General features: G+C 41.0%; 1 protein-coding gene across 49 annotated transcripts in view; it reads left to right on the top strand.

Moving 5' to 3' along the window:
* The window catches only part of LOC111944275 (rap1 GTPase-activating protein 1), a 60,303-nt gene that overhangs the window by 15,968 nt on the left and 30,202 nt on the right, over positions 1–14,133 (top strand). For 42 of the 49 annotated variants that reach the window (XR_015284935.1, XR_015284934.1, XR_015284933.1 and 39 more), the window contains 11 exons: positions 4,626–4,729; positions 6,178–6,256; positions 6,543–6,596; positions 6,687–6,770; positions 7,149–7,249; positions 7,889–8,018; positions 8,267–8,422; positions 10,528–10,599; positions 10,788–10,874; positions 11,398–11,532; positions 12,923–13,069. Coding sequence is in view for 44 of the 49 variants with exons in the window: in XM_086882581.1 (XP_086738707.1) it covers positions 4,626–4,729; positions 6,178–6,256; positions 6,543–6,596; positions 6,687–6,770; positions 7,149–7,249; positions 7,889–8,018; positions 8,267–8,422; positions 10,528–10,599; positions 10,788–10,874; positions 11,398–11,532; positions 12,923–13,069 (1,149 nt within the window). In the remaining 5 variants the exon portion in view is untranslated. The remainder of the gene's footprint in view (positions 1–4,625; positions 4,730–6,177; positions 6,257–6,542; positions 6,597–6,686; positions 6,771–7,148; positions 7,250–7,888; positions 8,019–8,266; positions 8,423–10,527; positions 10,600–10,787; positions 10,875–11,397; positions 11,533–12,922; positions 13,070–14,133) is intronic. The other 7 variants (XM_086882593.1, XM_086882589.1, XM_086882594.1 and 4 more) reach the window with 1 other exon arrangement.

The raw sequence follows: 14,133 nt of genomic DNA, 5'->3' as shown, positions 1-14,133 counted from the left end.
GACTTCAGCACTGACAGTGCAAGCTCCTCAGTAGGAAGCAGAAAAATCCATTTCCCTCAGTGTATGGTCTTTAGAGAATGTATATGATGAAACCAGACCATGTGTTTTGTAGTTGTTGATTGAAGTACGTTTGGTGCTAAATGTTCCATGAATATAAAAATTCCAGTTTAACACATAGGGAAACAGAGCTAGGCCTCATAAAGTAAACGGTTGCTGGTCAGCCATTAAGGTCCATCTGGGTGGGCCCTGGGTGTTTAGGGAATTGGCTGGTTACCAGACTGAATCTCAAGATGAGATTAGCCATAAAGAACAATTGAGAAAAACCCATGATCTTTTCTGAGATTTAGTTCATGGTATAAGGACATAAGAAAGTCTGACAAGTGTGCTCACACTGCATCTTATTCAGTGATCTCCCTCAGTGACTGCTGAACGAGTTGAAAACCAGAAATAGGTGGTGGTTTGCACAGTGCTGGGGACCTGTTTTGCAGTAATTTGGCTTGTCAGACTGATCTTCTGTAGGAATCTTGTTCTACAACGCTGGAAAATTACATTAATGTGATTTATAAATAAGGAAAAAAAGGAAGCCTTCCTGGAGGTTTCCCTTCAAGATTAACAGGTCTGCTGAGCAATCTGTTAATGGACATTTATCCTGTAACCTTCTGGAAGCTTTTAGTATGCTAACTGTAATTATTTTTCTGTCATGGTAAATTTAGGGTTGTGCTTAAAAGCTTCCAGAGCCAATAGGACGAGAGGAAAATTTGGATATGATTTTTTCAGTCTGATCATAGGATTCACTGCTGACCTGATAGCACAAAATAGTTGAGGTTGGAAGGGGCCTCTGGGGTTCATCTTGTTCATTCTCCTGCTCAAGCAAGGCCATATCGTCATCATTCCTTCCAAGTGAGATCCAGGACTTCCTCTTTTGCAGAGCTTCACATTTGCGAAGTGTCCAACCATCAGTTCCTCAGGACTACAGACAAACTCTCTCCTGTATTCCTTTTCTGGTGCCCAGTATTTTATTCTTTCCCTTAACTGACGTGAATGTGTGTCCAGGCTCAGTTAAGCATGCAAGTTTTTGGGCAAGCCAGTGTCAGAAAAGAATAAGGTGAACAGGACTCTTGTGTCACAGAAAACTCTACCCATGGCTACAAAACTTTCTCTATGGTTTAAAAGCTTAGTTAAGGAGAGACCTCAGAGCTTTTCCACTAGAAGAGTATTTTTTTCAGTGCAAAGTTAGCAGTGGCTTTGATGCTGTGTTGGATCTTTTTTCTTGTTGGTAACATGGGAAGGTTATTTCAGCAACGTCAGGAAAGATCTCTTTCATGCTTTGAATAATAGCAAACAGTTCTTACCTGAAGAAGAGTCTGAAAGTATCATATGGTGGGAGAGGCCTAGCCAGTGGTTTAGGGAATATCCTTTATTCCCTAAATAAGAGACAGGTGATCAAAGTATTGTGTGGTACTACACACTTAATATGCATGTCTGTGTTTGTACATATGGATGTGCATATGTAGATTGCTCAACCTTGCACAATTCTGTGATACTTTTTACAGAACTTCTACTTTTTACAGAACATCCTACAGCAGATCCGATAAAACAACCACCAAAAAAATATCTATAACATTCAAGCCATAGCTCAGTTCCTTTTCCTTGCCTTGTGACCTGTATTTTATATGACGATTACACAGTAAGATTTATTTAGCCTTTAGGAAGAAGGCTGAAAAACCTTATGTCTTATCCTGTGGGAATTATTCAATGTCTATGTTGTTTCTCAAGGCTGTAATAAAGAGAAGTAGCCTGAAGCCAGGAAGGATTTAATAAAGGTATACATTGTAACTGCCAGTCAAATAAACTTAGGGTCCATTTTCTCAAGCACTTGAAGCTCTCAGTGCTGAGAGAGAAGTTTTCTTGCTATGCATTCGTATGTGATCATGTATTTCTCCTTTATGCTGTCCTTTCTTTGTGCTGGTTAAAGTTGCTGCAGATGGCAGATGTCTTAGTAGCTTTATAACTTCTTTGGCAAACTGTCAGCTTTCCTTGTATTTTCTATTAGTCTTCTCCCTTGGCCCATGGAAGATACCTAATTGTTTTTACGGAGATCTATTTGAAATCCAGAACTATCTTTCAGACTATATTAAATGTTACAGAAACTGCATCTGTGGCTGAACAAATTTGTACTTAATACATACGTCACTCAGCTCCAGGGTATCTTGTCATCACTGACTTGCAATCTTCAGTATCAACTGTAAAGCCTTTTGATCGTTCATCTCTAACTTCAGGACAGCTAACAATAAAGGATGCTGTCTGTTGAAGTAATATGAGTCTGACTTATGTTGCCTAGATATTTTTATAGAGAAAGAAAATCACAAGAAGTAAATTATAGGTTTATTCATAACATACAATTGCTCAGATCTCAGCTTAAAACCCTGGGCTTACATTCAGGATCAAGCTACATAGCAACAGTGGCTTTGTCAAAAATTCAGTTCTTTTAAGACCTCCACTAATTCTGGTGCCCATTCCCCTGTGAGGATTGCACCCGTCTGTGCAGCTCTGCCTGGCTATCAGCTGCAGAGCTGACAGCCCAGTCTCCAAAGCAACTGAGATCCTCCTGTCGGATCTGCTGGGGTCTGGCTAAGAAGTCTCATCAAAAGGCATCTTAATTCCTGGTCTTTGCAACTCAGTGTTACTTTTAGCTGCAGCTAACCTCAGGCTTTGGCTCCTTTTCTTTTGATTTGCCTTCTAGTTCTGATTTTTGTTGGCATTATGCTGTCTTTTTCCTTAACAGCTTGTCTTGGGCATCCAGCCTGGAATTTGGCTTCTTGGTTTAAGGATTTTGATTCTAGACTTCAACTGACCGTGGGGAATGGTCTTGCTTTGCTCCTTGAATGTCTGTTCCTCAGCTGCTCTGTCTTTCTGCCCTTGGTCACAGTGACTTACAGCACCTGATTCTTGTTCACATCCCAAAAATCCATTAGTATCCTGAAAGTCATGGTCAGGAGAAATAAACTGTCCTTTGTGGCTTCCTTTGATTTCAGCTTTTTTTCCCTTCTAGTATCACTGACAAATGTGACAGATCACACTGGACTTCTGTGATTTGAGCACTGCAGCTAGAGGCCATATTATTCTATATGCCTCTGGCCTGCTCTTAGACCATAACTTTTTCAGACTGCCTCATTTGATCAGCAGTGGAACCTTTTGCCCATAAGTCAGTATCAGGGCAGTTCTGGCTGTTGGGTATTTTCTCTCTCAAAGAGGTGGTGAGGACAATGACATCTTTAATACTTAAAAAAGTTAGATAGCTACATCTTCACATTTTGGTTTATGGTAGTGACTGTAGTCTTACTTATTCCTATATTTTGTTTGAAAGAGAGGATTGGTTTATGTCTGTTAACTTCAAGTTGACTGTGTCCACATAGATATCAGAGTATTTCACTAGATGTATCTTTATTTCTGACAGTGAGTCAGAACTATGACTAATACATAAGATTTAGACAGCAAAAGACAATCTTACCAGTGTTTTGAGAGAGGTTGCAATCCATCAGAGCCAGGGCAGACCTTCTAGGCGTATATATTTTCTATATATTCTAGGCAAAAGACTGAGGAAGGAACTGACAGACTACAGCCATTTTTTATCAAATTATACTTTGCTCCCACTGGGTTCTTCACTAATTTATTGTGCCTGGAGTATTCCTTTCACAGAACATATTCCAAATTGTTCAAGTTTTGCCTGTACAGCTGACCACAACTTGCTGTCCCTCTTCTGTGTCATGCATGAGGACCCTTTTCCACTAGGATGTTAAGAGTGAACAAGGCATTTCTGCATGATTTCACCTAAATAGTATTTTCTTTGTGCTGGAGGTTTCCATTCCCATCCTGTGTCAAAGGGATTTAACCTTTTGTGGTTAGAGACTGTATAGCAATATATATGGTATAGCAATATAGAAAATATACATTGCTATACCTAGGGCACTGGAACATGGCTGTATACCCAGGAAGAATGTATGGCTACAGCCACTTATGTATAGAGACTGTGAAAATGTTTGCAGTATCTTTCATTGTTTGTGTGCATGACTCTGTTGCAGGTGCACTCCAGTAAAGCTCAGGCAGTGTTAGTGGCACTGCTGTGTCCAGTCTTCATCTGTAAGACCTCTTTGCTTTCTGTATCCTTCCTGAGATGTGAGCACTCTTGGAGTTCAGCCATTTACCATAACCCTGCCATTGCTCTTGAGATAGAAAATACCCACAAGCAGGTCCAGTTGAATGTATGGAAGATACTGCTTAGTCAATCAGAATCTGAATGGATACAGGGAAAGTTCATGAAAGATATGATTTTATTTACTAGAAACTCAATTTCTTTAAATCGGGTTGCTGAATGTTCTAATACTGTTCCTTCTCAGGAGCCCTTCTGATGTTGGACAGGTGAGGAGGAAGTGAACTGACTGGAAGCACTTCAATATGCTCATGCACTTATGATCAAGTGGGCTGGAAGACAGCATACACACATCTGGAAGCATGCTACTCCTAGTTAAATTAAACATTAGTTAATTTTGCAAAGAAAAAACCAACCTGGTAAACTTCTCCAGGAAGTGTGTTGGGGATAATGCATTTTGGTTTCCTTTTTGCAGGAGCACCAGAACTTTTATTCCAGTGACATGTCCTTGGGCTACCTAGTACTTTCTGTGAAGTATGAACAGATTGAGAAACAGGAAAATCTACGCCTGTTGCTGAGGTAACAGTGTCTGTTATTGAAGTGTATGCTACTGTGCTGTGGTATCCTTGCACTCCCTCTGTGTAGATGTGGATGGGAATTTTGTGTCTTCCTTTTGGAGAGAAAGGAAACTTCAAACAAACCTTTGAGCCTTTTTTTCCTTCCCTTCTCTTCTTGAGTTGGTCTCAGCAGTTTCCTTAAAGAAGATGGTGTGGTGCTTACAGGTGCATCTTTATAGTACCTGTGTGGAAAATACCTGTTCTTCCCTCAAACAGAAAGCTTTTCTGTTTATTCTGTCTACTTAGAGGCATGTGAGTACTCTCTAGGAGAACATGGATTCCCTAATTAGAGGACAGGCTAGCCCAACCTTTGTGTTTGAGACTAAGGCTTCCTTGGAGGTGATCTAGAACATTAACTAGATTCCTGGGGCAGTCTATGAAGCCGTAACCCTTAGAGAGGGTTATGAAGAGACATATTACCTAGAGAGAGCTGCTGAATGAGCTGCAGGAAGAACAGAGAAGGATCTTGTGTAGGTGAGAGGCCACTGCAGAGAAGCTTTTTACCACACTATGGGCTGGGTACACTCCCAGTAGGCAGTGCTGCTGCAACCCGGTGATGGACAGTTGCCGCTGACAAGGATTTGTCCAGGATTGAGGGAAAAAAATGGTTACATGGGAATTAGCTACAAGAAAATCACTGGTGAGTTTCCTTCAGTGTCTGAAGAGAATCCTTCAGACTGCCAGCAATAATCTGGGAATAAAGAAAGAGCCTGTTTGTGAGCTGTGCCTGGGAGTGTTTATCTTCCTATGTGGAAGAGACCAGGGAAGAGCAAAAGGGTAGTTACTCCTCTAGTAAGATACTTTGTTATATGCAGTACTTCTTGCTCAATGGCTTGTTTATAATGGTTTGAAGAGGCTTTTGACAGCCCAATATTTCTTTTTCCTTAGAAAGATATCTCCTTAAATACACATATAAAGAGGAAGGCAGCTTTCCTTTGTCAGTTTTCTGGAACAATGCTACGCCTGTTTCTACCTCCTTTACTTTGCATACATCTGCTTTCCTAGGCTGTTTCTTACAGACCTTTTAACAATCTTTCAAGCCCTCACTGATCATGGGAATCCCTTATTATTTTGTGTCTGTGAATTGTATTTTGACATTTAGATTTCTGTGAAAGAAAACAGTGGTGGGGGGAAGCAAAATACTTCCTCAAGGCAGACAAGAGTGCAAAGGAGCAGAGAGACTAAGGGCTCCTGTTTTGTTGTCCTCTGCTCACCACAAGAAATACTGGGCAGTAAGAAGAGAAAATGCCTTGCTTTTCCAGCGATTCTATGCACCGCAGTTAAAATTAACCCTCTGGAATTAATACTTTAACAATACTCTGAAGAAATGGCTACTCTTTCTTTAAAGAGCCAGTGTTGCTCGTGTCTCCCTTTAGCCTTGTCTCTAATGCCTTTTTTGTTTTGTGTCAGGACTCGTACTGGCACCAAACATGATCTAATTCCCATTTCCTGTCTGAATGAGTTTCCCAATGCTGTTCAGATGGCAAAGGTGAGATTCATGCTTTCCTGTTTTTCTTAAGGCCTCATTCTTCAAGTTGTTTTCACCTCTGTCCTCCCATTTCCCTCTTTTTCTACTATTTCACAGTAGAACTGCCATGTAGTTCCCTTTTACCCTTCCATTTGCCTTCTCTTCTTTCTCTTCTAATTTTACCTCAGAATTTTTGCCTGAAGGGGCTCCTGTCAGATAATTATAAACAGTGCCTACACTCTCATGCCCGCAGCAAGCCAGGGCACATGATAATCACACTTCTGTTTCCGTCTCTCTCACTCAACAGCTACTTTGTGAGGATGTGAATGTTGAACGCTTCTTTCCTGTCCTCTATCCCAAGGTACAGTGTTCTGATATATCTGTATATCACTTTTCCACCAAGGTCTGGCTAATGACATCCAGTTGATAATTTCTGTTTTCATTATCTCAGGCCTCGCAGCTTATTGTTGCATTTGATGAGCATGTCATAAGCAATAACTTCAAGTTTGGGGTCATCTACCAAAAACCTGGACAGGTAAGATTCATCAGATCCCATGGTACTTGGGACAAAATACAAAGAATCAATTTTCATAGCTTAAGGGATGTAATAGCATGGTCTGCACTGTCCAGAAGCAGTGGCATGGAGGCAGCAGTGTTTCTGTAGTGCCGTGGTTCCTTTGGCTTGCCTCTTCCACCTGCAGTGTCTCTGGCAGTATAGGCTTTGTGGATCTCTGAATCCTAGATCTACCCCTCACAGCAGCTTGGGGCTGAGGCACAGGACTCCAGCACCATCAGGGACCCATATCAGAAATGTATTCAAGCAGAGATGATTCTTGGTTGAACTGTCTATAGAAATTACTGCCTGCTCCTTGTACTCCTTGTGCTTCTTACTACTTCTGCTTTCCTTCTGTAGACAACTGAAGAAGAAGTCTTCAGTAACACTGTAGAGAGTCAGGGTTTCCTGGAGTTCTTGGATTTCCTTGGTGACAAGATTCAGCTGCAGGATTTCCGTGGGTAGGTACCCTGTGCAGCTGGAAAACCAGATTAAGTTAGGGAACATCATGTGTTCAGAGGCTGTGACTCTGTTACAGCCCAGCTTCCAGAGAAGTGCTGTGTCTTCTGAATCCCAGTGCAAGTGAAGAAGTCCTGGATGCTTTTGTCAGCCAACATGTCTGGGAACTAATTGGAGTTTAGGTCTCTGCTGGTATTTTGATTTAAAGGTCTTCTGGTACCTCAATCTGACCTGCAGTATCAGCAGAGAATAATAGTATTTGGTAGTGCAAATAGAAGTTTGTTTCACAGTGGTATGAGGCAGTATTGTTTCAGACTCTTTCTGTGAGGCATCTCATCCCTTCTGTAGTTCTAAGATATGGAGTGTGTTTCTTAGAAGAGTGCCAAAGAACATAGCTGCTTTGAGGATCCCTGGTTTAACTTCGTAGCTTTTAGCAAGCTGGCATGTTCACCAGCACAAACATGGTGCAGCTTCAGTCAGCGCATTGGTTTGGGGAAGATTTGGTGCCTCAGTGTCACTGATTTCCTAAAAATTCCCTTTGATGGTCCTTTGATGTACCACTGTTATTGATACCATCTGTCTTCTCTCTGCTCTCTCATTTCTGTTCTGCCTGACCTATGGCGTGGCGTGGATTTGCTCAGGTTCCGGGGAGGCTTGGATGTTACCAGAGGCCAAACAGGCACAGAGTCAGTCTATACAAATTTCCGGGGGAAGGAGATCATGTTTCACGTGTCCACAAAGCTGCCCTTCACAGAGGGAGATTCCCAGCAGGTATCAGAAGGAGGAATAAGGATTACAACAGTGTGGCTGGGAGAGGAAGGGTATTTGAAGAAGGACTGCATAGAGGGGAGACTGACTGACTGTATAATGCTGGGAATTATGGCTGGAGTAATGGCAAAAGTAGTGGTTTGGTGAAGAGATGGGTTTGAGATGTTAGGCAGAGTGGTGTTTGAGGTCCCATCATACTGTTCTGCTCTTTTTCACCTGCCTTCTCTCTTCATTATTTCTTTCCTCTCCAGCTTCAGCGGAAGCGTCACATTGGGAATGATATTGTAGCCATCATTTTCCAAGATGAAAGCACACCTTTTGTCCCTGATATGATTGCTTCTAATTTCCTACATGCTTATGTGGTAGTTCAGCTCACTCATAGCACCACTGGGGACACTCTCTACAAGGTAACCAGGATCAATAGATTAACCTGTACTGATTTTGATCCTTGAAGTGAAAACGGGTTATTGGGCCTTTGGGAGAGGTGCAGGTTCAGCCAGATGTTGTCCTGATTTCTTGAGTATCTACCCCTGAAAGCAGAGTTAAGTTGTATACTTTTCAAAATAGCTGATTAATTTCTGAAGCTTACAGCTTTGGAATTGAAGCAGAAAGAATTCAGGTAAAAAAATTTTGTTTACATCGAAGAGCATGAGCCACAATTGATCCCACTTTGGGGATTGTCTCACATTGTATAAGTCAGGTAAAATTCATGTCAGCATTGCTGGTGCTGCACAGCACAGTGCTTGCAGCTTGCATCTGCCTGAGGCTGCAGGTCAGGTACAGCTGGTTGACCTAACTATGGAATCCAAGCCAGCTACACCTGCTTCTGGGGATTCCAGAACTGATTCCCATCTGGCAGGAAAGTGTTACCTGTCAGGTAACTTTCAGTGTCACTTTCAGTGATGCGCAGAGAGCAGAAAATATAAAGAAACTTGGATCTGTGATGGTTTTTTCATTGTGGAAACATTTTAATCCTAGCACCACATGTTGTATTATGGAGGTATTTTGATAATATGGTGGTGATGAATCCTTATGCCTTGGAGGTCTACAGAAACACCAAGAATATCAAAATTAGGACAGTATCCCTATCTCCTCTTCCATCAAGAGGGTGTTGGTGGTGGAGCAACCACCTTCTCTTGTTCCCTATGCTGTGGGCAGCTGGTTTGTAGTGAAGGCCATGTGTTGACAAGGCCATGGAATTCCAGTTCTTCTCTTGCTCTCTGTTTTGTAGGGCACAAAAAATCGCTGGACTTTTTAATGACAAGGAAACAGCTGGGAAAGTTTGCTATTTGTTGTGTGGCTTCCTGCCATTGTTTTCATCTTTGTCTGTCCGCAGTACTGGTTTTTTTTGTTAGTGTAATAGGGCTACTTCATTCCATGAAGAAGAAATCATCCCAGTAACCACCCTAGAGCCAATGCAGTTTTCTGTAAAGGCCTTTCTAAAGGGGCTTTAACTGATGCTGCCTTGAGAGCATAGTAGTACACAAAAGACTGCCATTTGAAAGATTTCTTTGCCATTTCTTGTTGCATTTACTTAAGCTTTAGTGCCTACTCTTAAATTGGATTATTAATAGAATTTATTTCACAGATTCAATTTTTGCAATCAGAAAACTAAAAATGCAGAGCAGGATTTTAATTGGTAGATATCCATTAGGGGAGAGATGGAGGCTTTATAATTAGGGGAGGTGGCCTAAATGTGAGAAATATTAATTAAATCAAGAGCCCATTTCCTTCTTCTTCTAATTAAATTCAGTCCTCTCAGTGTCTCTGTGATATTTATGTTTTGTTGTTTTGAGGCAGTTGTGGTTGTTATGACATTATTCCCTCTTCTATGAAAGGACAAATAATGGTCTTGCTTCATCTCAAACATGACAATAAAACCCCCTGTGAAATAGTGTGAGGTACATATAATAATGGGTAAGTTCTGTGAAGAAACAGGTGATCATGTGAAAACTGGACTGCCTTACAGTTACTTCTTTAGACATTGGTATGTCAGGCAGGAGCATGCTAGAAATAAAACAAATGAAACCTATCTCTTACTGGGAGAACATTTGCATGTTTACCACATGTGACTCACAGAGGCAGTGGCACTGAAATACTCCCCTCAGTGTGCAGTGTATCTCCACCAAGGATTCTCTGCAAAAAAAATTAGGTCAGTACAACCACACTGACAAAGGTTCTTTAGTGGAAGTTAATCTTGCAGGCTGAATAGGAGCTTTTTTTTTCCTAAATATACTGGTTATACTAGTTATTATTTAAAAGAATTTTTAAAAAAAACAGTCAGTTTAGCTTTTTTTATTGCTCTTACTGTGTGCACATCTAGCTGACTGAGTTTCTGGGAGATAAATGAGCACATTGATCCACTGAGTTCAGAAACAGAGGGATGCACAGGACACTGTATTACATCTCTTTTGTATAGGTAAATTTTTTAGGAGGAATCAGATCTATCATAGTAGTTTGATGGTCTCACTTGTGTTCTGATACTCATTTTTTCCCCCTTATATTATTTCAGGTTTCAGTCACAGCCCGAGATGATGTCCCCTTCTTTGGACCACCTCTGCCAAATCCAGCCATATTTAAAAAGGTTTGTTTCTCTGGTCCTGTGTTAGTTGGCAGGGGATGTGGTACACACACTTGTGTTCTGAGTAGGTACTGTCAGTCTGGCTAGAGCACTTTGGAGGTCCACAGACTAGTAAGCAGAGCTTTTATAATGTGATATTTTTACTAGTGCTTTTGTCTCCAGTTTAGACTAGTCTTCATCTTGTCTTCTAGAGCGCAGAGTTTCGTGAATTCCTTCTGGTCAAGCTCATCAATGCTGAGTACAGCTGCTATCGAGCTGAGAAATTTGCTAAATTAGAGGTGGGTCTGTTACCAGGCTGCTTCAATTGAAAATTTTAATTATATATATACAATAAATATATTATTATCAGGTAAAGAAAATAAAGTAAAATTCCTGACTTCTAATTTTGTGTTGCTTAAGAAAGGAAGATGAAATATGATTTTATACTCAGTTATGGGATATTTCCTTCTTATTTTTTAGCAGGTGTGATAGAATATGAACAGGTACATTTTGATATAAAGATCTAATTCTCAAGTAAGGGTGGGAATATTGTGCATATATTTTGCTGGAGGAAATTCTGTATTAGCTGAAATTCAGTGTTATGTTACAGGATGTATGCTGATATCACTGATTTTTGGTTCAAGGTACCAAAATTCTATTCCAGACTCTGTTGCTGGGGTTTTGTTTTTGTTGTTGTTGGTCTTTTGGGATTTTTTATTTGTTTGTTGGGTTTTTTTATGAGGAGGATGTAAGACATTGAAAAAACAAGAAAAAAATCTCTGCTCCCAATAAAAGCTGTTCTCATGTCCAATGTTGATGCAGGAAAGAACACGGAGTGCCCTCTTGGAGAGCCTTTTTGAGGAGCTGCAACTTCGCAGCCGCAGCATGATGGGATTACCTGTAGGGGAGGATGACAAGATAGAGAATGGCAGTGGGGGCTTCCTCGAGAACTTCAAGGTGAGCCTTTCTACAAACCTAGTGTGGGCTAGAATTCCATACTGGCCCTTAGAAGTCAAACTCCTTATGCTTTGTGGTGGTGTCAAATGTCAGATGTGGTTTTATTCCATGACTTGCAGAAGAAGGAGTCAGTGTTTGCACGAGGAATTGTAATAACTAGGAGCAAAGGGCTTTCAGTTCCTACAGCAGTTCCTTTGAATTAATTTTCTGAAATTGAGTTGAATTAATTATAACTGAAAGAACTGCAGGAGCTGCTGCAAGAGTTTCTAACTTATCTTTGAGTGTACTGTCTAGAAAAACTGTGATGCTTTACTTACCCTCTAAAAGCCAAAGTTAATTTACCTTATTCAGTGTAAATGGCATGTTAGGGGGGTTTTATTGTTGATTTTTTTTTTAATAAACCAGGTGACAGAACTTTCTTTTAGAAGTGATAAAGATGATTGATATGAGAAAGCAAAGGTTTTGTATGAATGGGCAAACTGACTTTTGAGCAGGTTATATAGAGAGAATCTTTATTGCTTTCTTATTTTATCTACTTGCCCTTTCCCACTCACATGGGAAGTGCCTTGCCACTTCTTTTATATAATATGCTATATCTCTGGAAAGAGAGATGTGTTATAAATATTATTTCTTCAGATGACTTTATGGCTTTATATGGTGGGTCAATTAGAATTATTAAGGTCTGTAAAACTAACCTGTTCACAAATAGGTTTGGTAGCCGTGTGCATAGCTTTGGTCAGGTTTAGGATGCTTTGGTGAGGTGTATTTTTACATACAAACTGCCTTTGCTGCTAGCCATGAATTTTAACCCATCCATGTCTTACACTAATTTTCCCAAAATGTCCTTTTATGACTTCTGGCGGATGCTGTGATTTGCATGTCATGTACACAGATGACATTTGTAAAAGGCTGGAAAGGTCTGAGTTAAGCCAGAAAATGGCTTTTTCAAATGCTGCAGATTTTGATATGACTGCTTTCCTATTGAAACCAGAACTCAAATTCATGTGAGACTGAGCCTTACAGCCTCAAACAGGAGTTTGATTTTGTGTTTTATAGCCTGTACTGGATAGGACTACTCCAGGTGATGCTGTTTAATCCAGTGTGCTGGGATACTTGTAGGAAACTTCTATTCATTGCAATAGGAGAAGGGAAGTGAAACCAGAGAATATACTTGAGGAAGAGCTCTTCCCAGAGCTCCATGAATCATCTAGGACCAAAACCAGGCAGTGTCTAAGGTGCTGCCTTTCAGGAGTTAGGATCTGTGTGGTTCTGGTGTCGGTCTGTCACAACTTCCCACTCAATCTGTGGTGCTTCTCACACTACCCTACCGTGTGCATGTCTATATGTGTATATCTGTGTTTGTCTGTTTCCCTGCCTCCCTCCTGTTCAGCGGGTGATCAGAGGCCGCAGCCAGAGCCTGGATACCATGGGGATATCCATGAGAAAGCAGCAGCCAGCCACCCTGCCCAGCCGCCCAGCTACAGCTGGCCTTGCCCTCAGCCAGAGTGTCGCCGAGGGCCCTAAGGCCATTGCTGCGGTAAGGTATTCGGGTGGGCTGTAAGAAGAGAACCCGGCATACCTTTGTAACCACTCATATATTTCCTTTCCCTATTAGTTTGTCCTCTTGTCCCACTGTGAATCTTTTTGTTGTATCATCCCATTTCACGAGTGGTGACAGCATGTGTTGCAGTCTGTTTTGTCTGTGCCCATCTCTAGCCCCAGTTCATGTGTAAACTAGAGCTGAGATTGATGCAGACTGGGAGAAGAAAGACAAACATGATTCTACATCAGAGATCTATCTCTGCTATCCTGGATTAGATCCTGTATGGTGCCATGTGTTAAAAAATGCATGCACTGTGGTTTGGCTGGAATGGTACTGTATTGTCATATGGCAAGACCTGAGAACGTAAGGACACTAGAACTTTCTGTTTTCTTTGATTTCACCAATGACACTATTTTCTGTAATATAAGCAGGTGCACAAAATATTCAAGGTGCTGTTATGATGTAAAAAGAATTTACATGTTGGGAACAAACAGGAGAATGAATAAAGTTTGGGGTGGGAAAAAGAATGAGTATTTCTAGTCACTATCAAAGCCTTTCCTCTTTGATAGGGATACTAAACATATGTGACTAATGAATTAAAAATCTATCACAAATCTTTCCAGAAAATGATCCATGTTTCATGATATTGAAAATATGGTTACCTTGGTCAAAGTGCATCCAGCTGGTTGTGGTCTCTGCACTAGTGATGTCAATACAGACAAACTACAAAAAAAACATCTCTGAGTAAGCCAAGAATGTGCCCTTCAGTGTGAAGATTTCTTGGTGACAGTTTACTTGGTTGTATGCATCCTTTATGTCAATACAACAAAGTCACAGCGTACTAATGACTTGGGTTTGCTGCCTCCTTTGCTCCTTTAACTTCTGGTTTTCTTTGCCTTTCTGGTTCTGCCTCTCCTCTCACCATATGGGGGTACCTCCCTTCCCAAGCCTGTTTCTCTGTATACTGGCTGTATTCTGCCTTTGTTTCTTTATATCTCTGTCCCTTCCTCACACCACCTTTGTAAGCCCTGGCTGCTCTTGCTCGCTGACAGAAAGCA

Source organism: Cyanistes caeruleus, chromosome 3 (genome assembly GCF_971803275.1).
Source record: "Cyanistes caeruleus chromosome 3, bCyaCae1.hap1.1, whole genome shotgun sequence".
In the NCBI taxonomy this organism is placed as follows: domain Eukaryota; kingdom Metazoa; phylum Chordata; class Aves; order Passeriformes; family Paridae; genus Cyanistes; species Cyanistes caeruleus.
Note: the sequence above shows the minus strand (reverse complement) of the source record. Positions and strands in the feature narration are given on the sequence as shown.